Raw genomic sequence first — 25441 nt, forward strand, 5'->3', positions numbered from 1 at the left:
ACCTCATGGAAGACTTCTGAAGAAATTAGAAAGTCCTGCGATAGGAGGCAATGGCCTATTATGGATTAAGAACTGGTTGAAAGACAGAAAACAGAGAGTAGGTTTAAATGGTCAATATTCTGAATGGAGAAGGGTAAATAGTGGGATCCCCATGGGTCTGTATAGGGACTACTTCTTTTTAACATATATATCAATGATCTAGAGATGAGAATAACTAGTGAGATAATTAAATTTGTGGATGACATAAAGTTACTCAAAGTTGTTAAATCACAAGAGGATTGTGAAAAATTGCAAGAGGATCTTGTGATACTGAAAGACTGGGTATCAAAATGGCAGATGACGTTTAATGTGAGCAAGTGCAAAGTGATGCATGTGGGAAAGAGAAATCTGAACAATAGCTACATTAATTAGGGTTCCTCGTTAGGAGTTACTTCCCAGGAAAAGGATCTAGGTGTCATCATTGAGGATACGTTAATCTCTCAACTCAGTATGCTGCAGCAGCTAAGAAAGCAAATAGAATGTTAGAAATTATCAGGAAAGGAATGGAAGACAAAGATGAAAATGTTATAATGCCCTTGTATCAGTCTATGATACAGCCACACCTCGAATACTATGTGCAATTCTGGTCACTGTATCTCAAAAAAAGATATAGCAGAATTAGAAAAGGTACAGAGAAGGATGATGAAAATGGGATGGGATGACTTCCCCATGAGGAAAGGCTAAAGCGGCTAGGGCTCTTCAGCTTGGAGAAGAGATGGTCCAGGGGTGATATGACAGAGGTCTATAAAATACTGAGGGGAGTGGAAAGGGTAGATGTGAATCACTTGTTTACTCTTTCCAAAAATACTAGGACTAGGTGGGAATACGATGGAGCTACTAAGAAGTAGATTTAAAACAAACCAGAGAAAATATTTCTTCACATAATATATAATTAAACTCTGGCATTCATTGCCAGAAGTTGTGGTTAAAATCAGTTAGCTTAGCAGGGTTTAAAAAAGGTTTGAATAATTTCCTGAAAGAGAAGTCCATAGCGTCTCGGAGGTCTTGGTAGGAGATACGCTAGCCTCCATCGACCACAATATGGTATGGTTCAACCTCAGGAAAGGCTTCACTAGATCAAGCACGAAAACAAAGATACTCAACTTCCGAGGCACTGACTTCGAACATATGGGAGATTTCGTCCATTGGGCACTGCAGAACCAAGCTGAGACCGATAATGTGGAGGCTATGTGGTCAACCCTGAAATCTACCCTACATGAAGCAATAAGCCGCTACGTCAAATCAGTAAATAAACAGCAAAGAAACAAAAAACCCCAATGGTTCACCACGGAAATCTCGCATCTTGTTAAAGAGAAGAAAAAAGCATTTATTTCCTACAAGCAAACGGAGAATAGGGAAACCAAACTAGAATATACGGCCAGGTCTACAGCAGTCAAAACAGCAGTTAGGGAGGCCAAACTTCGAGTAGAAGAAACTCTAGCAAAGAATATTAAGAAGGGGGACAAATCCTTCTTCAGGTATATTAGTGACAAAAAAAGGAACACAGACGGGATAGTACGCCTTAGAAAACCAGACGGGAATTATGTAGAATCAGACTCCGATAAAGCCGAATTTCTGAATGAATACTTCTGCTCAGTCTTCACCTGCGAGGCACGGGTAACGGTCCACAGTTGCAGGCTAAGCAAAGCACGGAAGACCCGTTTTGGAATTTCGAGTTCACACCTGGCGACGTTTACAGCGAACTGACAAGACTCAAGGTGAACAAAGCCATGGGACCGGACAATCTGCACCCCAGAGTGCTCAGTGAGTTGTGTGATGTTCTGGCAGAACCGTTATCCGTGCTCTTTAATCTCTCACTAAGTAAGGGGAAGGTCCCCTTGGATTGGAAAACAGCTAACGTCGTTCCACTACACAAAAAGGGCTTCAGGGCAGAGGCTGCGAATTACAGACCAGTGAGTCTCACATCAATAGTGTGTAAACTAATGGAAACACTAATCAAACGTAAATTAGACACGATCCTGGACGAGGAGAATCTATGGGACCCCAGCCAACATGTTTCACCAAGGGTAGGTCCTGCCAATCCAATTTCATCAGCTTCTTTGACTGGGTAACAAGAAAGCTGGACTTGGGAGAATCCCTGGACGTCATGTACCTAGACTTCAGTAAAGCTTTTGATAGCGTCCCACATCGCAGGCTGTTCAGCAAGATGAAATCGATGGGGTTATGAGAAATACTAACCGCATGGGTCACTGATTGGCTGAGTGGTAGACTTCAGAAGGTGGTGGTTAACGGTACCATCTCTAAAACATCGGAGATGACCAGTGGAGTTCCGCTCCTTTTCAACATATTCATAAGGGACCTGACTCAGGGGCTTCAAGGTAAAATAACATTATTCGCCGATGACGCCAAACTATGTAATATAGTAAGCAACTGCAATTTGCCCGATAGTATGACGCAGGACCTGCTTTTGTTGGAACATTGGTCCTCGACCTGGCAGCTGGGCTTTAATGCTAAGAAATGTAAGGTCATGCACCTCGGCATCAGAAATCCATGCAGAACATACACCTTGAATGGTGAGACCTTGGCTAGGTCTTCAACGGAACGAGATTTAGGAGTGATTATTAGTGCAGACATGAAAACTGCCCATCAAATGGAGAAGGCATCATCTAAGGCAAGACAGATGTTGGGTTGTATCCGTAGAAGTTTCGGCAGCTGGAAGCCTGAAGTCATAATGCCATTATACAGAGCCATGGTGAGACCTCATCTGGAATATATTCGTGCAATTCTGGAGGCCACATTACCGTAAAGATGTGCTGAGAGTCGAATCGGTTCAGCGGATGGCCACCAGGATGGTGTCAGGGCTCAAGGATCTCTCATACAAAGAGAGGCTGAACAAATTGCGGCTCTACTCCCTCGAAGAGCGTAGGGAGAGGGGAGACATGATTGAGACGTTTAAATATATCACCGGACGTATCGAAGTGGAAGAGGATATTTTCTGTCTTAAAGGACCCACAACCACAAGAGGGCATCCGCTCAAAATCAGGGGCGGTAAATTTCATGGCGACACCAGGAAGTATTTCTTCACCGAAAGAGTGGTTGATCATTGGAACGAGCTTCCAGTACAGGTAATCGAGGCCAACAGCGTGCCAGATTTTAAGAGTAAATGGGATGCCCATGTGGGATCCCTAAGAGGGTAGAGTTAAGAAGTAGGGTCGTTGGGAGTGGGATCTCTGGGAAGGTAAGCCTAGGTGGGTGGGTCTGTTAGGTGGGCAGACTTGATGGGCTGTGGCCTTTTCTGCCGTCATTTTTCTATGTTGTTTTTTTTTTTTTTTTTTCTATTGATGAGATGGCTTGGGAAAATCCACTGCTTATTCCTAGGATAAGCAGCATAAAATCTGTTTTACTACTTGGGATCTAGCTAGGTACTTGGGACCTGGGTTGGCTACTGTTGGAAAAAGGATACTGGGCTTGATGGATCTTCAGTCTATCCCAGTATGGCAAGTCTTATGTTCTTATTTTATATTCTTTATTTTTCAAAGATGTCGAGGCAGATGATATTAAACTAAGCAATGTCACCTCAGTAACTGCTACAGAAAAATAGACAAATATAGTGCAAAATGTAGACAGCAGATATAAATTCTCAAAACTCACACATTTCAATCACTAAATTGCAAATAAAATCATTTCCCCTACCTTTACTGTCTGGTGATTTTATATTTGTAATTATCTTTTCCCAGTCTCCGGTTGTACTGTACTTCCTTCTGTGTTCTTAACTGTGTTTCCAGGATCTCCTTATCCATTGGCTGTTTTTTCTCCTTCACTTTCTGCCCTACATCCATCTTTGGCATTAACTTTTACCATTCAACTTTTTCCATTTTTTTGCTTTCTTCTCAAAATTTACTTTTCCATGTCTTACCTTCCTTTCCTATCTCTCTCCTCTCCCATGGTCTAACATTTCTCCTTCCCGTCCACTTTCCGTGGTTCAGCATATCGCTCTTTTCTTCCCTCCCTCTCCCAGTGGTCCGACATCTTCCTTCCCCCTTCCCCCCTTTCCACAGTCTGGCATCTCTTTCTCATTTTCTCTCCCTTTCCTTTCCAGTATGACATCTTTCCCTTCCTTGTCATCCCTCCCCCCTCCCAGTGTAGCATTTCTCCCTCGCTTTCTGCCCTGCAATCTAACATCCCCCTCCCTTCCTCTTTTCTGGCCCCCTCCCAGTCCAGTATTTCTTTTTCCTTTCCCTCTACCAGTCCAACATTTCTTTCTCTCTGTCTCCTGCACACTTCCTCCCCTTTCTTCCTTTCTCCCCTTTCTTCCTTTCTCCGCTCCCCCAACCAACATCTTTCTCTCTCTCCCTCCATGAGTCCAACTTTTCACTCTGCCCTCTTCCCCTTTCCCTGAGTGTGACATTTTCTCCTTTCTTCCTTTCTACCCTCCCCATCGAACATCTCTCTCTCCATGAGTTTAACACTTTCTGCCCCCACACTTTCTCTCTCCTCACCTCTTCCCTTGAGTGTGACATCCCTCCTTCCCACCCCACAGTCCATCTTTCCCTAACCCCACTCACAATTAACATGCTCTCTCCCCATGTACCATTTCTACCTTCCCTCCACTCCATATCAATTTCTTCTTCTCTCACCACTTCCTTCCTTCCTAGCCCCAGCCCCACTCACACTCACAACTGACATTATCCCTCTTGATTCATACACGTCTGCTGCTAACCCGCAAGCCTCTCCTCTGTCGTATCCCGCTTGGACAGAAACAGGAAGTTCTGACAGAAGGTGTGACCTGACAGTGGAGAAGCTTCCGGGTTAGCAGCAGGCAGTGTATAGGAATTGCTGCCACCAACCTGTTGAAGCAAAAGAGTAGTATGAGAGAAGTAGGGACCATGGGACCAACACTGCAAAATTAATTGCAGAGGTGGTGGTGGTGGTGACAACAGTAGTTTCATCAGGGGGTTGAGGAGGAAGGAAGGCGGGAGACCCATGCAGTGCCACATACCCATAAGGGTACATGTTTTGCTTGTTGAGAACCTCTGCAGTAGGGTATTGCTTTTGTATATCACACTTGTCTAGCCTTGTCTAGCAAGATAAGGAAGGTGGATATCTTTTGGGCTTAACCTGCTCTGTCCCTGGATATGCGTGTATATAGTTCAACTGTTATGGTGTATCATGATTTTTGCTGCAGTGGTTTTGATAGGCCTTAATAGGTGTATGTTAAGTTGGATCTAATCCTGGTTAGGAAGTGGCATAGTGGAGAATTCCAGGTTGTCCCAGCTCTTATATTGGTGATATCACTGGAATAATTCAATATCTCTATCTTCATCTGCTGACTTAACCCTTTCTGGACTAGTCTAGAGGGACTCGAGGAAAGGCAATTATGCATGAATAAATTTATTAGGAATTAATGTTCACTTCCAAAAAATGGTGTTGCACAGCTGGCCAATCCTTCCATTTATTTATCTATTGATGTAATTTTTCTCCTTTCTAGATTATGAGGAAAAAGATTATGCCTGACACACATGAAGACAGAGATACTGAAGAAGCTTTAAAGGAATTTGATTTCTTAGTTTCACCAGATGAGGGAGAAGGTGGAGAGTCAAGAAGTGCAGGTGATGGGACAGACTGGGGTAAGCATAGTGTGTGTATTGCTTTAAATCATACCAGAAATATGTAATAGTGAAAATTTATGGCAAAATTGTGTGATTTTTTTTTTTTTCAATTGTATACACAATTCAAAAAAGAAACTTAAAGAAAATGAATATCGCTATAACTTTTTACAGAAAAAGAATAGTACATTTCAAGCAGTCCATCAAGTCCTCATTAAGAGAGAGGTTGTTACATTACAGATAAAGGAAAAAATATAAAAGAAAGAATGGGGATAATTTATCCTATTGCTATAAAAAGTGCAGCACAATGACTAAATATTTATATAAAGACTGTTTAGCCTCATTACCTTTCAGAAACTGTTCTAACAATAGTGGATCCCAAAATATATAATCATTCTTTTGAAAATTAAGCAAACATTTGCACAGAAATTTTAGGGAAAATATATTCAAGGCCAAAACTCTTGACTTCAAAGCTAAAAAAAAGTCTTCCATATGAATTGAGTTGCCCTTGCTACATCAGGAAATATCATTAACTTTGCCCCACAGAAAAACTCATCTTTCCTATTCAAATAAATCCCGATAATGAAATTATATCTCCCTTATTGAGACAAGTTACCAAGAGGGTAGATCATGTCTGTACCACATCTTGAGAATCTTCTAGGAAAGCAGTTAAATCTATTTCTAATGATACCAAATGATCCTACCCCTTGTTCATCTGGGAGCTATTTTTTTAGAAGGCATATGAGGGGCTGCTGAAAAGTTCACACCCAACTAAGAAGAGAAAGATGTGGAGCCATAAAACAAATAAATTCCATACTTTTCTTGACACTTTTTGTTTCAATGAAAAGTGTTAAGAAAAGTGTGGAATAACTTGTTAAGAACATAAGAAGTTGCCTCTGCTGGGTCAGACCAGAGGTCCATCGCGCCCAGCAGTCCGCACCTGCGGCGGTCCATCAGGCCCATGACCTGTACGGTGATCTTTGTTTGAACCCTTAAATCCCCCTTGGTCTCTATCTATACTCTCTCTATATCCCATCTCTACCTCTATCTGTATCCCTCAATCCCCCTATCTTTCAGGAATTTATCCAATCCTTTTTTAAAACCCCGTAGTGTACTCTGTCCTATCACAACCTCCGGCAGTGCGTTCCAGGTGTCCACCACCTTCCGAGTGAAAAAGAATTTCCTAGCATTGGTTCTAAACCTGTCCCCTTTCAGCTTCTCCGAGTGCCCCCTTGTACTTGTGGTCCCCAATAGTCTGAAGAATCTGTCCCTTTCTACCTTCTCGATGCCTTTCATTCATTCATTTGTAATCTCTCAGTTGGATTACTGTAATGCGCTTTATCAAGGTATTACACAAAAGGAAATAAGGCTCCAACTTGTGCAAAATACTGCAATTAAAATCATTAACAAAATGAGAAAATATGACCATGTAACACTCCTCTTTAAAAAAACATTCACTGGCTACCAGTAGCACATAAGATCAGTTTCAAATCCCTATTTCTTACATTTAAGGTCCAATCTGTTCACATGCTTGTATTTATTTATATTGAAAATGTGAAACGGATGTCATTTCCACACCCCTTTCTATAAACTCACACTTATCAAAAAGTTTATTCAATATTCACCAACCCTCAGAAATACCACCACGATACTCAAAACATTTCACTGTATCTGGCTTCACACACTATATCTTCACTGGGTCCAACTTTTCTAACTGCTTTAGTTGATAAGGCAGTTAGAAAAGTTGGACCCAGTGAAGATATAGTGCGTGAAGCCAGATACAGTGAAATGTTTTGAGCATCGTGGTGGCATTTCTGAGGGTTGGTGAATATTGAAAAAACTTTTTGATAAGTGTGAGTTTATAGAAAGGGGTGTGGAAGTGACATCTGTTTCACATTTTCAATATACAGTTTTGCTTGCACAAGAGCGATTATATAAAGATATAGTGTTAATCTTTAAATTTATTGTATTTATTGACAGGCATTTGATACCCTATACTACCTCTAGGATGCTCCAATCGACCCAGCAATCTCTTCTAACAATCCCCTCTATGTGCCAAATAGTTTTCGACACAACCCGTAACACATTTTCTCCATGGTAACACCATCATTGTGGAATTCCCTCCCAATCAATTTAAGGCAAGAACACTGTGTTTCTAAATGCAAATCAAGCCTCAAAACTTTCCTGTTCTGGGATGCTTTTAATATCTAAATCATTTCATAATTCTGTGATTCATTCTCGCCAGGCTTTTCGCAGCCTCATCTTTTATCTTTTCCACCAAGTATCCTTCCCACCCTTTTGTTTTGTTCCTTCTCCCATCCTTGGAATTATATGATATATCCTTTCACCATCATTCCTTTTATCATCCATTGATACCTATCAGTGAGTTGTTATTGTCAGTCCTCTCCTTTTTTTGTTTTATTATTTTTATGTTGTTGCTCTTGAAACAATTGCACAAATGTTTTCTTTTTATGTACACTGCCTAGGTTTATAGGAGGTATATCAGATACAATAAATTTGAGACTTGAAGCCTATACCCTCCCACCCTGCCCCTCACCTCACCCAACCCTAGGTTCACATTACACTTATACTCCCATCTATGAACCTAAACAATTGGTTTTCATAGCTACAAATTGACACCAATTAAGGCTTCCACTGCCAATCCTACCACACAACCTGCTAATCTATTCCAGCCTAATCATTACTTCAAACCTAGTCTCCTCAGACTCTCTAGATTTGTCACTTACCTCCCATTCCAGCAAACAGAACACGACAACCAAGACCCATACTCTACAACTATAAGCCTTACATATCCCTATAGCAAAATAGCCACCACACTCCCAACTCATCGTACTTCTCTCACCCATCAGTGCCTAAACCATATCCATGAAGTGGTCTCATGCATTACCCATCTTCCTACTTGGGCTATTCAGCCTAGCTAATGATCACCTACTAATTAACACCTCTTATGCAACTTTCTTTTTCTGCCCCCCCCTGTCGTCAGCACCTCTTCCCCTGTCCAGCAGCACCCCTTACCTCCTTTCACATCTGCCATCCGCCGACAGCCATGGCAGCCTGCAGGCGCCGACAGCCGCCTCGCCTCGAAGTCCTCCTCCCGGCAGCCGCCGATAGCGCCGCTCTGTGAAGCCCTCTTCCTGGCAGCTGCCGCTCCACTGCGCCTTAGCGCGCATGCGCACTCTGCCGACCATAGCCCGACAGATCAGGGAACAGGGAACACGGGGTAAGAGTGCGCATGCGCGCTTAGCATTTTATTATATTAGATAATAGAAATGTACTGTATATTGTGTATAAAAAAACTGTCCTTCGACCCTGCCCCGAATCCCCCCCCCCCCCCCCCCCTTACCGGTCCCTGGAAAAATTTGCGTCTATAAAAGCGATCTTTGGTGTCAAAACTTTTGGGGAGCACAGCTCTAAATCATCCAGAAAAGGATAGACTTTGAGCTGTTAAATTGATCAGCTTTGATAAGGAAGAGAGATTTGCTGTCTTATTTTCATTGCAGCGATGGTTCCTTCAAAATGGTCCAAACTCAGATTATTTTAAGATTGAGCATAAGCAACCCTCTGCAAAGGAATGTTGATGGTTTGACTTGGCCAATTCAGTATCAGTTACCACTTCTTTATGATTCAAAAAGGACAGTCCTGTGATAAGATATATTTTTCTCTTACTCATCGGAGTCTTAATTGATATTGAAGTAACCAATTTCAGTTTGGGTTTAAGCATAATACTGAGACCCTGTTGATTTCTGTCTTGGATTCTATTTGCCATGGCTTTCATAGTGGTACCCAATTTTAATGGTTATCTTGGATATAAAAATTAAAAAAAAATTACAGTTTTAGTAAAAATAAGAAATATCTATATGTAATCTCATATTGAGACAGTTTCATTGTATACAGTTACATAGATGAGAATTCACAAAAAAACTCTGCTTTATGCTCTAATTGCTTCACACCTTGATTATTGTAATATTGCTTATGCTCCATGGACTACCACACTATCTTATTAGATATTTGCAAACTGTGTGAAATATGGCCATAAGAATCCTCTATTATAGAAAGAGACAGGGTCATGTTGCATCCCTTTTTAAACAACATTGGTTGCCCATAAATCCGGTATCAAATTCAGAATTCAGAGTAATGCTATCAAAAGTCTTTAGGATTTCTGGGTAAGTACTGAAATGGTGTTTTTTTTTTAATGAACAGAAGTCTCAAGCTCAAGTAGGTTCAGATAAATCAGATTGGATAGTGATCCAACCAGTATTGTCTCAGGGCTTGGAAGCAGGACATTTTGCTGTTGCTATATCAGTTCCAGCATGAACTGTTGGGCGAGGTATTACCTTAGTGGTGAATAAATTAATGGAAACACTTCTAAAATGGAGGATAAAGAAGTTTCAGGAATCAAATAAATTACAGACTTTATCAAACTAGTCCAATTAACTTCTTTGACTGGGTAGCCAAACAGTTGTCTTTAGGGGGATCGTTAGGTGTGGTGTACCTAGATTTTAGTAAAGCCTTTGACACAGTTCCACAAAGGTGACTGAGCACCCTCAGTCTGGACCAAAAAGTCACTAACTGGATAGGAACTGATTAAGTGGAAGAAGACAAAAGATAGTGGTAAATGGAGTTGACTCGGAAGAAAAGGGTGTTACCAGTGGTATAGCACAAGGATCAGTCCTTGGCCCACCCAGCTCTTTCTAACATCTTTGAGTGATACTGCAGAAGGGCTGTTGAGTAAAATTTTCCATCTTAAGTATGATAAACAAAACAAAACCCCAACAACTCTATAATAGAAAATGACACTGGCATAATTCATCACTGTTCCCAATGACAATCCTGTGTCATTCTTTAGTGTGTCTCAACCTTGGTCCTTCTATACCAGCATTCTTCAGTGAAGGCTTTGTGGGTCAGTGGTTGTGCCCATTCATACTCTGATTCTTCCCTCTCTCCCTAAAGAATGACATGGAGATGGTTCCCCATGGTTACCCTTGGGGAAGGGAACAGTGATCAATTTTGATATGGATAGCATAAGGAGGGATCTAGCTAAGTAAGAAGAATGGTCCAGAAACTAGCAACTTAAATGTAATACTTAAAAATGCAGGGCCATGCAGTTGGGCCTCAGAAACCATTTAGGAGAATTATTACTGTGCTTGAAAGAACAACAAAACTTGGGGGTGATCATTACTGACAATCAATATCTCTAACATAAATTCAGAAGAGGTGGGTCTTTTTCAAATGAAAGGAAGCTCTAGAATGAGAGGGCATAAGATGAAGTTGAAGGGAGATAGACTCAAAAGTAATAAAAGGAAATGCTTCTTTACTGAAAGGGTGGTGAATACATGGAATAATATCCCAGTGGAGGTGGTAGGAATGAGGACTGTGTTTGAATTCAAAAAAGCATGGGACAGGAAGGGCTGGCTCATGGGACTGTGGCACCCTGAGCCAGAGTTTGCATTGGTGCCCCCCAACTCCACCACTCCAATCTGGTATCTCTCCTTCCCCCTCCCTCTCTCCCAAGTCTTCCCCTGCTGCTGGACCAGATGAGGCACTTGCTTACTTACTGCACTGATGACAAAGTGTCAAAGTTCAGTCCAGCGTCTATCCCTCTAGAAGTTTGAAGGTAGAATGGGTTGGGATTTTGGTGCCCTTTATCACCAGTGCCCTAGGCCAGGGCCCTACATGCTCCATAGGTAGAGCCAATCCTGGGGACAGGCTTGTGGGATCTCCTGGGGAGGGGGTAGAGAATGCATGATATGGATAGGCAAATTAGATAGGCTGTATGGCCTTTATTTGCTGTCATTCTCTAGGTGTCTGTTTCTGCCATTTCTCTGGAGAAGGGCCCATGCTTGCTCACTGCTATGTAACCGGTACAATTCTTAGGAGCAGACGGGGACAGGAACCATCCGGGTGGGAGGCAGTTTCATCCCCCCTCCCATACTGCACATGCTAGTATTCAGGAGCAGAGCCTGTGCCTGCTCATGGCTGTTCATCCAGGTGGTTCTCAGGAGCATCCAAGGGGCCTTGAGCAGTAGGTAAATGTTAGCTGACCCTAGGTAGTGTGTATGAGGGAAGGAAGAACAGGTTTCCTGAAGAACTGTCCTCCTTCACAGGCACTGCCTGGGGCAGCCCACATTTCTCTTCTGCTCAATAACCTCCAACTTCATAATGGTGAGTAGGGTTGGATCCTGCTCCTAAGACTGGCCCGTGTTGGGGGAGTGGGGTAGGAGGTGTGAGTTGCTGTTTTGGCACTGGCAGTTGAATGGGAGCAATAATTTTTTTGCTGTGTGCAAAATTATTGTGGTCAAAAGTTTTGAAGTGTCGGTGTAGAAACAGCAATGCTGAAAGCTCACATATCCTCAGAATTAATCTTTCTGTCCTGCATTTTAATGTTTATATAGCTCTGGTATGCTTATTACTTGATTAGGGTGTGTTACCAGCTTTATGTTGAAGATATGCAATTCTGTTTTTCAATTATGTATTCAGTTTCAGATCCTATTGCTTTTTTCATTCTTTTTCTATAAATGATGAAAACTTGGTTTTCAGCAAACAAATTTAATTTACTGCAAAGACCCAGGTTCTTTTTCTTCATCTAACTCAAATTTTCCTAAACGTTTCTGCTTCGATAGTTCTGAAATTCCTATTCGTAGATATGTATCTAGGGTTTATATTGGCTTCCTTATTGTCCATGAAGCTACACTTAGGTCTGATTGTTAACTGAAATTTTTACATCATACAAATTAAAATTTATTATTTATTTTTTTTCTTAACAATTTTCATATTGTGGTTTTTAGGCTTTTGTGTTTCCAGCATTTGTTTATTGCCTATTTAAATTTTGGGATTTCCCATTATGACCATATTTTACCGGTGTTAATGTAGTTACATTGACTCCTTATCTTATGGAGGATACAAATCTGACTTTGATTTTTTTAAGCTTTTATGATGATCTTTTTGTGTATTGCCGACACCTTGAATATTTATCTGCAGACAAAAAAGCCTTCTAGATATCCCTTCCTTTCTAAATGTTAGACTGGAGGAATATAGGGGTTCTATTTTCAAGCCTAAGTTGTGGAATACACTGCTGTACTGTTTATGCTTGATCCAGTCTCTACCTCTCTTATCACTGCTTAAATTTTGAAAATACTCAAAGCATTTTTTTTAACAAGCCTTTTCTTGAGTATGATACTGATGTGTTGGATTAAATTGTAAAATTTAAATATAGATGGCCATTGTAATTTAAATAAATCAAAAATTGACTAACCTGAATAAATTCTTGAAGGGACTGTTTGATCTTGTGAGAGCCGATACAAGAAAATTAATGACTAAACTTGAACTTGAAGGGCCTCAGTATGAGCTCTTCGGATATAAACGAGGGGTATTGAGCTCAGGTAGTAGCTTATGGATGACCAGCATTAGACAGAGTCTAAATAAGTACTACCTCATACATCATTTGGTCCATTATTGTGTAAATCACACTGAAAAGAAAGTGTTAAACAGGTCACATTCCACAGTCCCTCTAAGAAATAAACTGAATAGAAAGGCTTAGTAAAGGCTCCCAAAATACTAACTTATATCTGAGATAAAGTGCTAGTGCTAAATAAATAAGATAAACTTTAAAGTGCTACAACCTAAACAAGTATATATAATAAAAAGATGCAGTGTACAATATAAATTCACATCAAGCCCCCTCAGCTGATGGTGATATGCCAATAAATAAATAAATAAGTTACATAAATACTATGATCCAAAGTGCAATAGTGAATGTATGAAAAAAGATACTGGCTTACAAAAAACTGAGAAACACTGACATGCATTGCTATCAAATAAACAGTTCATAAAATCGCTTCATAGAATCTAAATAAGTTCATAAAGTCACTTCTAAAGCATGCCAAACAATGCATAAAGTCACTTCATCAAATCAAATATATACCAAAAACATCCAAAAAGTTCAAAAATGCACTGTTAAAGAAACCAAACCATGAAATCCTCGAGGGGTACTTGATAATCCGAATGATGCAGAAAGTACTACCACTCGACAGAGCTCCGTTTCGTTCTCTTCATCAGGAGCGGGTAGTGTATAGATTGCATCCGACCGAAGATACTTTTCTGCTGTCAGCTTGAAATTCCAGAGCGTGAAAAAATTATTTGGAACTATCGCCGCGGAAAATAGTGATGGTGTCTCAGAAGTGTCAGAACGCCATGGAGAATCAGCAAAAGCAACGTCCTAAATACCAGAATGACGTCAAAAAATGTGCAACGTCAGAATGTGGCTTAAACTAATTAGTAAAGCATCTGTCCACGTTTTTGTTTAATCCTTTGGGAGAATAGGATTGGAGTTGAAAAATTCAGAAGTTTTCTCATTTGAGCAGCTAAGTATGCTTGTCGCCATTGAAGGACGGGGGAACATGTTCCAAGATGCACCATCTAAGTTGAGAAAAATCATGTTGGTGAATGATGTTATGAGACACCATGGGAGCAGTGGTTTTGCCTGTTTTGTGGCAGCTCCGGTGTTCAATAAGTCTAGTCCTAATGCCGCAGGTGGTACATCCTATGTAAATCAATTTGCAGGGACAAAAGATTACATAAACAACATAGTTAGACTCGCATGTGGTATTAGATCTGAGATGGTAAATTTTCTTAGTAATAGGATGAATCCAGTGGCTGCTAGAGATGGACATAGCGCACACTGAGCATTTGCCGTAAGGGGAATGATAGCCATTAATCCTCGGGCCTTGGAACTTGGCCTAAAGTCAGAAGAAACCAGGTGCTCAGCTAAGTTTTTGCCCCGAGTGAAAGCAATACACGGATTTTCGTGGAAAATAGGGTGCAGTTGTAAGACATGCCAGTGGGACCTAATACTAGCATCTACTTCTGAGTATTGAATGGAATGGGACAAGACACAGATCTGATTCGAAGAAGCTTCTTTATGGTTAATGCTGGTAAGCATGAGGTCCCGATTTGCATGCCATGCTCTAAGATAAGCTTTTTTGATGACATTTCTGGGGGTACCCCTTGGCTAAAAACCTCTTCCATAGGAGACTAGCTTCTTTTTTGAATGCCTCGTCTGAGGTGCAGATGCTGACCAATAGGAATAGCTGCTTTTTAGGCGCTTGGGATAACAACTTGAAAAAGACAATAAGTTGTTCCTCTCGGTCAGTTTATGATGGACACTAGTGTGTAGTAATCCATTTTCCAGTATAATATTGGTGTCCAGGAATGTAATGTCATGTTTATGACTGGTTATGGTAAACTGTAAGTAAGGATTGAGAGAGTTTAACCAGTTGAAAAAATATAAAAGTTGCTCTTCAAAGTCAGTCCAAATGAAAAAAATGTCGTCTATAAAACGCATCCAACCCCGTACTGAGCAGAATAAAGGGCGAGTATACAAAATATCCTCTTCAAATTTGGACATATACAGATTTGCAATACTAGGGGCAGCTGTAGTGCCCATAGCGACCTCTTGGGATTGTTGATAAAAGGAAGAGTCAAATCTGAAATAATTTTTGGTAAGAACCAAATGAGCAAGCTTCATCAAAAAAGTCGTGGTCACTCAGTCTGAAGATTCTCTCTGGTCAGGAGTGGTCTGAACAATATTCAAAGCCTGATTTTGGGGGATGGTGGTGTAAAGGGCCACCACATCAAGGGTGACCAGCCTAACTTCAGAAGTGGGTAATTCTAAGATTTTAAGTTTACTTAAAAAATCAGTCGTATCTCTAATATATGACTTGGCCTTACTCACAAATGGCTGAAGAAAATGATCCAAAAATTGGGATAGGGATTCCAATACAGTATTCTTGAGAGAAACAATGGGTCTCCCGGGAGGAGACATAAGAGATTTATGGATCTTAGGTACTGAATAAAAAAGAGGAATTCTAGGGTGAGAAATTTGAAGGAAGCGACTTTCGGCTTTGGTAATAATACCTGATTTCAAGGCTTCCTGAACCTCTCTGCCTATCTCAAGTTGAAGGGTTTTAGTGGGATCATGATCGAGATGAATATAACTTTGAGGGTCATTCAGTTGGCCCAAGACTTCAGCCTGGTATTGTTGTCTATTTTGGAGAACAGTGGATCCGCCCTTATCAGCCGGTTTGATAATAAGTTGGTGGTCCTGCTGTAAGGAATGTAAAGCTTGAATATCCGCTGTTGTCATATTTATAAAAGATCTTTTTCGGTGATTGGATTCAATCTTTTCCAGATCCCTTTGGACCAAGTCCCTAAAGGTGGCTATGCGGGGATCCACCGGTCCCGGAGGGCTCCAGGCTGATTTGGGGCGTAATATTGATCCATCAGATTCGGAAGTGATATTGGAAAAATATAGTTTAACTTGCAAATTCCGTATAATACGTGCCAAGTCACAACTAATTTTGAAAGAGTCGTATCTAACTGTGGGAACGAAAGAAAGGCCTTTGTTGAGAACTTTAATTTGGTTCTCCGAAAGACTCTGTCCTGATATGTTGGTAACTAATATGTTATCCCAGGACAAGCAGGCATGATATTCTCACATGTGGGTGACGTCATCTACGGAGCCCCGATGCGGACAGCTTTTTCAAGCAAACTTGATTGAAGATTTTAAGTTTGCTCTGCTGCTCCACGCATGCGTGCCTTCCTGCTCCACTAATAATAATAATAATAATAATAATAATTTTATTCTTATATACCGCCATACCCGGAGAGTTCTAGGCGGTTTACATCAGTTACAGTAGTATCTGCGTTGACACGCAGATTTACAAACAGTTTGAACAATTTTAAACAAGTTATCAGCAGTATACAATTTATCATGTAGAAACAAATGTAAGAGCGGGGTTTACAGCATTTTATCATGTAAAGACAATTTATCCGATGTAAATAGTTTATCGGATATAAGCAGTGTTAATCGAACTTAACAGAGGATGACTAGAGGGCGCATCTCCCCCTCGTGGTCTCCAGTTCAAATTTTTCCGCTGAGCCTAGAAGTCGTGTATTTTTAGGCTCTGCCCCAACTGCCTTCTAGCGCCGCGATTTTTCTTGTTTTATTGATTTAGTCGCTGTGCGCATTTTTTCTGATTTTTATTCATTTGTTCCTGCTTCATTTTGACCGACCCGGAGGCTTCCGGGTCGCCGCAGCCGCGTGGCTACTTGGCCGCGGCCAGTTTCGTTTTCTATGTCCCGGCCTTTGACCGGCTTTAAAAAGTGCACCCGGTGCGAGCAGCTTCTTTCCATCACAGACCCGCATCGCCGGTGCATCCTCTGCCTGGGGGCCGCCCATCCAACCGACTCCTGCCCCCAGTGCGCTACTTTTCCGAACCGGGCCCTCCGTCGAAGAAAAGCCCGCATGGCGGACCTTTTCACCGCCGACCAACCCACTACCTCGGCCTCGAGGTCGGCCCTGGCCTTGGCCCTGGCCTTGACCTTGGCCCCGAATACCTCGGCACCACCTCGAGACTCGACCCCGAAGACCTCGGGACAGCAAAAAGCCTCGGCTCCGGGTAAGTCTCCTCTTCCTTCTTCAGGTTCCGCACCAGCGAAGAAGCCAGCCTCGGGGACACTGGCAACGCATGGTGGAAGCCCCATGCTTTCAGCCCCGGCGAAGCCTTCCAAGCCTTCGGGCCGTGCCTCCACCACACGGGAATACTCTGATACGAGGTCGCCCCCGGTGGAGTGCACCGAGGCATCGGACATGCCCTCGATGCTGTCCGTGCTCGTTTTCCAGGACCTGCTCTGGCCGATGATATCGTCGGAGCTGTCCGCTGCGCTGGCCCATCTACAACCGGCCCCGACCTCGACCTCGCGTGCGCCGGACCAGCCTGAGCCTCGCGTCGAGCCCCCTCGGGGCAAAGTGCGCCAGCTTCGCCGCATTCCATCCTCCTCAGATTCCTCGCCGAGGCGCCCGAGACGCTCTCCCTCCACGGACTGCCGCGGGGCAAAGCGTCACGCTAAAACGACCGAAACCTCAAACCGCCGTACCTCTAAGAAGGCCCGGAGTTCGCCCACACTACGAGGCCGTTCACCGACGCCCCGTACAGGACCGCTGAAGGTGACTGAGTTATCACTCTCCAACCCTCACATCCTCTTAACTCCCCCGGGGCTCCGAGCCGAGGTCCCAGGCTTTCGCCGAGGGAGTCCGGGTCGAGGTCACCGATTCGACATCGATCGGTACCCCGTACCCCGGCATTGTCTCCGAGGGGCTCCTGGTAACAGCTGTCCCCTCCAAAATGGAGTCCAAGTACCGTACAGTACCATACCCCGGGTTTGAACGACCACAGCTCTCCCACCAGACGCTGTTGGTAGAATCTTCCCTGAAAAAGGCTCACCCCTCCCGGGTCTCAGCAGCGGTCCCCCCAGGTCGAGAGGGTCGGACCCTTGACAAGTTCGGCAGAAGACTGTACCAGAACTCTATGATGGCCTCTAGGGTACAAAGTTACACTTTCACCTTCACGTCCTACTTGAAACATCTCATTGGACTGTTGGGAGCCTTTGCGACCGACCTGCCGGCCTCACGCCAAGGAGCCTTTAACCTGCTCCTGGAGGTTTTCTCCAACCTACGCCTCCATTTATTTCACGCGGCCTATGATGGCTTCGAACTTTCATCCAGAGTGGCAGCCTTCGCTATCGCCATGCGCCGCCTAGCCTGGTTACGCCTCGTCGACATGGACCCCAACTTACAGGACCGGTTGGCTAACCTCCCCTGCGTGGGCAAAGAACTTTTTGATGACACTATCGAGGCAGCTACGAAACGCCTTTCGGAACATGAACGCTCGTTTGCCTCCCTCGTTCGGCAAAAGCCGAAACCGCCAGCGTCCAGGCCGTTCAGGGCCCCTCCACGCCGCTACCCTCAAAAATCTACCCCTGCCTTCTCACGGCCTCCACCCCGATGCCCGCAAGCTCACCATCGGGCTCCGCCCAAGTCCCAGCCGCCTGCGACAGCCAAACCATCCCCGTCCTTTTGACGGGATAAGCGGATGGGGGCTGGCCCCCTCTGCCACAGCCCCAGGCCTCCTTCCCATCGGGGGACGCCTCAGAGCCTTCTACCCGCGCTGGGAACAAGTCACGTCGGACGCATGGGTCCTTGGTGTGATCTCATCAGGATACTCTCTCAACTTTTGGGAAAACTCTCCAGATAATCCTCCAAGGGTGTGCCCTCCCAACCGAACTCAGTTACCCCTCCTTCTCTCAGAAGCCCGAGAACTGCTTCGCCTACGGGCAGTGGAGGTGGTTCCCCCCCGACCAACGGGGGAAAGGGTTCTACTCCCGTTACTTCCTGGTACCGAAGAAGACGGGAGACCTGCGCCCAATTCTAGACTTGAGGCGACTCAACAAATTTCTGGTGCGGGAAAAGTTCCGGATGCTTTCCCTACCGATTCTCTACCCTCTCATCGATGAGGGCGATTGGCTCTGCTCCCTCGATCTGAAGGAAGCCTACACACATGTTCCAGTGCACCCCGTTCACCGCAAGTTCCTGCGCTTTCAGGTGGGGGACCTACACCTACAATACCGAGTCCTCCCCTTTGGCCTGGCGTCGTCACCCTGAGTCTTCACGAAGTGCCTCGTGGTGGTCGCAGCTGCCTTACGCTCTCAAGGCCTCCAGGTATTCCCCTACCTGGACGACTGGCTGATCAAAGCCCCGTCCAGGGGAGGGGGTTATCTCAGCGACCCGACAGACTATTATTTACCTTCAAGGTCTGGGGTTCTAGGTAAACTTCCTAAAATCCCAGCTGCGCCCCTCTCAGTCCTTACAGTTCATCGGGGACGTGCTGGATACGGTTCGCCTCCGCTCCTTTCTTCCCCCTCCACGTCAAGAGGCGTTAGTAAGTCTGAGTCGAAGGATTTCGCTGCTGACCTCCGTATCAGCTCGGCAGATGATGACTCTTCTGGGCCACATGGCCTCTACCGTCCACGTCATACCCTTCGCCCACCTCCACCTGAGGACTCCTCAATGGACCCTGGCCTCCCAATGGCGTCAGGACCGGGACCCAATCGACCGTCCCGTGACAGTGACTCCTTCCTTGCAACGATCGCTCCTCTGGTGGGCCGACTCTTCAAATCTGTCCAAAGGTTTACTTTTTCTCGCCCCTCCACACAGCAAGGTACTCACCATGGATTCGTCGGAGTACGCTTGGGGAGCTCACCTGGATGGCCTATGCACTCAGGGGATGTGGTCAACAGAGGACCGCCGCTGCCACATGAACGTGCTGGAGCTTCGGGCCATCTATCTCGCCGCTGTGGCTTTTCAACATCTGTTCCACGACCGGGTGGTTCTCGTCCGAACCGACAACCAGGTAGCAATGTACTACGTAAACAAGCAAGGGGGGATGGGGTCTCGGACCCTCTGTCAGGAAGCCCTGCGTCTCTGGAAGTGGGCAATCTCCAACAACATCTTCCTTCGAGCGGTGTACATACAAGGAGAACGGAACTGTCTGGCAGACAGACTCAGCCGCCTCCTCCAGCCACACGAGTGGTCGCTGCACGCCCAAACCTTACGACAGGTGTTCGAGAAGTGGGGGACTCCTCAGATAGATCTGTTCGCCTCCCCCCTCAACCACAAACTCCCTCGATTCTGCTCCCGGATGTACTCCCCGGACCGCCTCGAGGCAGACGCCTTCCTCCTAGATTGGGAGGGAAGGTTTCTGTACGCGTTTCTGCCTTTTCCTCTGATTCTGCGGACGCTGGTCCATCTCAAACCAGTGCGAGCCACTATGATCTTGATTGCTCCTCGGTGGCCACGCCAGCCTTGGTTTTCCCTTCTACTTCAACTCAGTACCAGAGATCCACTGCCTCTGCCTCTGTTTCCCTCTCTGCTATCGCAGAGCCAGGGTTTGCTGTTGCATCCAAATCTTCAGTCTCTTCATCTGAATGCTTGGTTTCTCTCCCCCGACTTCTCTCCCTGTGTTGCAATCAGTCAAGGAAATACTGGAAGCCTCGAGGAAGGCCTCGACTAGAACCTGCTATTCCCAAAAGTGAACCAGATTCTCGTCCTGGTGCTCCTCACACGACCAGGACCCGGTGTCGGTCCCGGTCCCCTTGGTCCTGGAGTATTTGCTCCATCTTTCTCACTCCGGCCTGAAGACCAACTTCATTCGGGTACATCTTAGTGCAATTGCTGCCTTCCATCAACCCCTGGAAGGAAAAGCCCTTTCACTCCATCCCTTGGTTTCTCGTTTCATGAAAGGTCTTTTGAATGTCCACCCTCCTCTCAAACCTCCCCTGGTGGTTTGGGACCTTAATGTGGTGCTGGCTCAACTCATGAAACCCCCATTTGAGCCATTAGACAAATGCCATCTGAAATTCCTCACTTGGAAGGTGATCTTCCTACTCGCACTCACTTCCGCTTGGCGGGTTAGCGAGCTACAGGCTCTGGTGGCGGACCCACCTTTCACTGTATTCCATCACGACAAGGTGGTCCTCTGCACTAACCCTAAGTTCTTGCCTAAAGTGGTGTCTGATTTTCATCTTAACCAGTCCATCGTCTTGCCAGTATTTTTCCCCAAGCCCCACTCTCACCCCGGAGAGACGGCGCTACACACGCTTGACTGTAAGAGAGCGTTGGCCTTTTACCTCCAACGCACTCAGTCTCATCGGACAGTCCCACAATTGTTTTTGTCCTTCGACCCTAATCGGCTGGGTCGCCCAGTTTCCAAGCGCACCTTGTCCAACTGGTTGGCTGCTTGCATTTCTTTTTGCTACGCTCAGGCTGGTCTCGCACTGCATGGTCGAGTAACGGGACATAAAGTCCGAGCGATGGCAACCTCCGTAGCTTTCCTCCGTTCCACACCCATTGAGGAAATCTGCAAGGCTGCCATGTGGTCTTCGGTTCATACTTTCACCTCCCACTACTGCCTGGATACATTGTACAGGAGCGATGGCCGTTTTGGCCATTCGGTATTGCGTAATCTATTTGCTTAAATTGCCAACTTCCCTCCATCCCTTTTCAGTTAGCTTGGAGGTCACCCACATGTGAGAATATCATGCCTGCTTTTCCTGGGATAAAGCACAGTTACTTACCGTAACAGGTATTATCCAGGGACAGCAGGCATATATTCTCACAACCCGCCCGCCTCCCCGAGGTTGGCTTCTTTGCTGGTTAAGTGAACTGGAGACCACGAGGGGGAGATGCGCCCTCTAGTGGAGCAGGAAGGCACGCATGCGTGGAGCAGCAGAGCAAACTTAAAATCTTCAATCAAGTTTGCTTGAAAAAGCTGTCCGCATCGGGGCTCCGTAGATGACGTCACCCACATGTGAGAATATATGCCTGCTGTCCCTGGATAACACCTGTTACGGTAAGTAACTGTGCTTTTTGGGACTGCTGGATCGAGTTAGTGGACGATTCTGTAAGTTGTACTGTGTCCTGCCACATCCTCTGCGTCTGCGAGTCCACTGGCCTTGTCTGTTTTGTTGACCTAAACAGTCCTGTCTCTAGAATGGGATCTTGAGTCACTACCACTGGCTGAGCTTAGATTGTCATCTGAAAATCCTTGATATTGATTGGGCTGTGGTTCTTTAGTTGCACCCTTTGATTGTGGATCATTATGTGAATTAAGCCAGGGATAAACTGACCCCTGACTATAATCTTGTGTATCCCTCTGTAATTTCTTAAGTTTATCTTGTTTTTCTTTTTTTCGGAAGTCTTGCAAAGATACCTGTAAATCAGAAAGTTGTTCTTGGAACTTAGTAGCATCTGGGCCTGAATTAATTAATTGAAAGTGTTCATCTGATTTTCTGGTTACTTCTGTGGTGGGTCATTGATGGTATCTACCATCAACACCATTAAGTCCAATGAACACTTATTAAGAATGGCTGCCCATTGTTCTAAAAAGATCTTATTGTCCTTAAAAATACCTGGTTGTTTTTGAATACGCAGGCCTCTAGGTATCATACATTTTTTGATGTATTCAATAAGTGCCATACTATGAAGTTCCATTCTGATTAGGGTTCTTTGCAAGTTTATCCATTGATCCTTCTGGGTAGTGAAACTTGATACATTTTCTACTGAATCGTCCTGCAAAAGTGAGGATCTAGTGGCCAATTGGGATACATGGTCATTAGAAAAGCATAAAGTTAGCTGCCATGCTGGAGTCTCCATACTGAAGATAACAATTTACCGGAATTAGCACACAAAACTAACCTTCTGGACTAAACAGTTGCCAAAAAGTCCTAATTATAAATAAATCAAAAATTGGCTAACCTGAATAAATTCTTGAAGGGACTGTTTGATCTTGTGAGAGCCGATATAAGAAAATCAATGACTAAACTTGAACGGCCTCAGTATGAGCTCTTCGGTCATCCATAAGCTATTACCTGAGCTCAAAACCCCTCGTTTATATCCGAAGAGCTCATACTGAGGCCCTTCAAGTTCAAGTTTGGTTATTGATTTTCTTATATCGGCTCTCACAAGATCAAACAGTCCCTTCAAGAATTTATTCAGGTTAGCCAATTTTTGATTTATTTATAATTAGGACTTTTTGGCAACTGTTTAGTCCAGAAGGTTAGTTTTGTGCATTGTAATTTAAGGCATCATAACCTTTGTTTTAGCGGGCTGGATTTTTCCCCCCCTATATTTGGTATGTGCGTATGTATATATTTTAATTATGTATGGTCCTTTCTATGCTACTTAGGTTTTGAAATAGCATGAAATACAAACTTTAAAGAAATTCAAAGACAATTTTTATATGAGCACCATCTACCAAGCTACCAAATTCCTAGGCCTTTGTTTCTATTTTGAGGAGGAAGAGCATCCTACCAGTGACAGTGCAGTTTGATATTTTTTTTTTTTTTTTTTCAATTCTTGCACAGTTTTGATCACTGCTGCCTTTAGGGCTGGCTCAGCCCATGGACTAGTTGAAGCCCTGGTCTAGAGTGCCAGTAATAAAGGGTGCCAAAATTCCAGGGGAATATTCTCAAAACTTTAATGTGGTTGCTAAACCTGTTCCAGCTGGTTTAGCATTCATGTATTTTAGTGGTGGATTATCAAAATGGCTTACCGTGATCTCTTCCGAGATTCTTAGCAGTCTCTGACTCTGCCATGCAAATGTATTGCAACAAAGTCATTAATATTTAAAGGAGCACTCTGGACGATTCTCTATTATTGCTGGGTGATACCCTAACCCAGTGTATCGCAAACTGTGTGCCTCTTGAGATTTCTGTTATGCCGCAATACACTGGGGAAACGGAGAGGTGCCGGCACCAGATCACTGTCTATAGGACATGCCTCTCGTGAAGGGAGGCACGTCCTATAAGCAATCTCCCAACACCAACACCTCTTCTCTTTGCCAACACTTCTCTTGGCACAAGGCCTGTTTGAAGGGCCTTTGCGCATGCGCTGACATCAGCGTGCTGATGTCATGCATGCACAAGACATCAACACGCCGAGTCCAGTGCATTTTTGGGTGTCTGGAGCCGGGGACACTAGGTTTAGTGTGCCCTGGCTCACAAAAGTTTGCGAGACACTGCCCTACCCTCACTGTCTTACATTTATGAGCAAAATTTTCTGGCAGGTCTGAGCTGTCCTAGTCTGTCTTTACCCATAGGAGGGGCCTTAATCAACTTGGGCCAATCAGAGCCTTAGGCCCCTCTTCAGTGCATCCGGGGAGGGGCCTAAGGCTCTGATTGCCCTAGATGCTTAAGGCCCATCCCATAAGAGGGGCCTTAAGCAATCTGAGTCAATCAGAACCTTAGGCCCTTCCCCAGTGCATTCCAGGATTCTTCGATGAGGGGGAAGGCCCGCCATTTTGAAGAGGTGGTCCTGCTGGTTGGAGGGAGTAGGCATCCCTCTGGCCAGTGTTGATAAACAAGATGCTGGGGGTGGGGGTGGGGGGGGTCGTTCGATGTATGAAGGGAGGCATGGCGGGAGTGAGTGAGCATCTCTTCCACTGCTGAGGGGGGGGGGGGGGTTTGTTTGGCAATGGGAGGGAGTGGGTATCTCTCTTGCCCGGGAGTGGTGGGGCTGTTGCTTGGTGGCGGGAGGGAGTGGACATCCCTCCTGTAGATCTTCCATTTGGGGATCTTTAATTTTTTATTTGTGCGTTTATTCTGCACATGTGCCGATCGCTATCACCAGTAATTGGCACATGCAAATTTAGCGACCCTCCGTAAACCTCATTTGTATGTGCGATTTTTAAGAATAACATCGTGTTTTTTAAATAGTTACAGTAGCGAACGCGACAATAGCTCGTCAGATTTTACCGCAAACATTTGAAAATCTTACTCCCAGACTGGTCTGCTTTCAGAGGGATAGATGGTAGACTGAGATTTTGGCATTCTTCATCATTAGTGCCCTGAGACAGTGCTTCACCTGGTCCAACAGAAAAGAGAGACTTGAGAGAGGGAGATATACCAGATTACAGGTGTGTGTGGGGGGTGGGGTATGTGGAGAAAAGAGATACCAGATTGTGGGGGTGGGAGTGCCATTGGAAAAGTTGGCTTAAGGTGCCACAGTCCCTTCAGCCAGTTCTGGATGCCTTCTGCAGGAGGGTATTCTCTAGACCAGAGGTGCCCAATAGGTCGATCGCGATCGACCGGTAGCTCGCCAAGGCAAAGTGAATCGATCATCCAGGACTCACTTTGCCTTGGCGATCTATCGGGCTGATCAGTCTTCCTTTCCCTGACGTCAATTTTGCCGTCGGAGAGGAAGTTCGGGCCAGCCAATCGCTGCCTGGCTGGGCAGAACTTCCTCTCCGACGTCAGAATTGACGTCGGGAAGAGGAAGACTGATTGGCCCAAAGCAGGGAGAGCATGGGGTGGCATCGGCGTCGGCTTTGGGGCCTGTTATCCATTGGTGGCTTTTGGGTCCTGTTCCCCGATGGCAGCTGGCAGTGGCAGTGGCTTGGGGAAGGGCAGGGAGAAAGAAAGAA

The 25441-nt window shown here is 44.8% G+C and overlaps 1 protein-coding gene across 8 annotated transcripts in view; it reads left to right on the forward strand.

Moving 5' to 3' along the window:
* The window catches only part of STRN (striatin), a 384728-nt gene that overhangs the window by 111158 nt on the left and 248129 nt on the right, over positions 1-25441 (forward strand). For all 8 annotated transcript variants that reach the window (XM_033939118.1, XM_033939120.1, XM_033939119.1 and 5 more), the window contains exon 7: positions 5489-5627. In XM_033939118.1, the coding sequence (XP_033795009.1) occupies positions 5489-5627 (139 nt within the window). The remainder of the gene's footprint in view (positions 1-5488; positions 5628-25441) is intronic.

This window comes from Geotrypetes seraphini, chromosome 3 (genome assembly GCF_902459505.1).
Source record: "Geotrypetes seraphini chromosome 3, aGeoSer1.1, whole genome shotgun sequence".
NCBI classification, from domain to species: domain Eukaryota; kingdom Metazoa; phylum Chordata; class Amphibia; order Gymnophiona; family Dermophiidae; genus Geotrypetes; species Geotrypetes seraphini.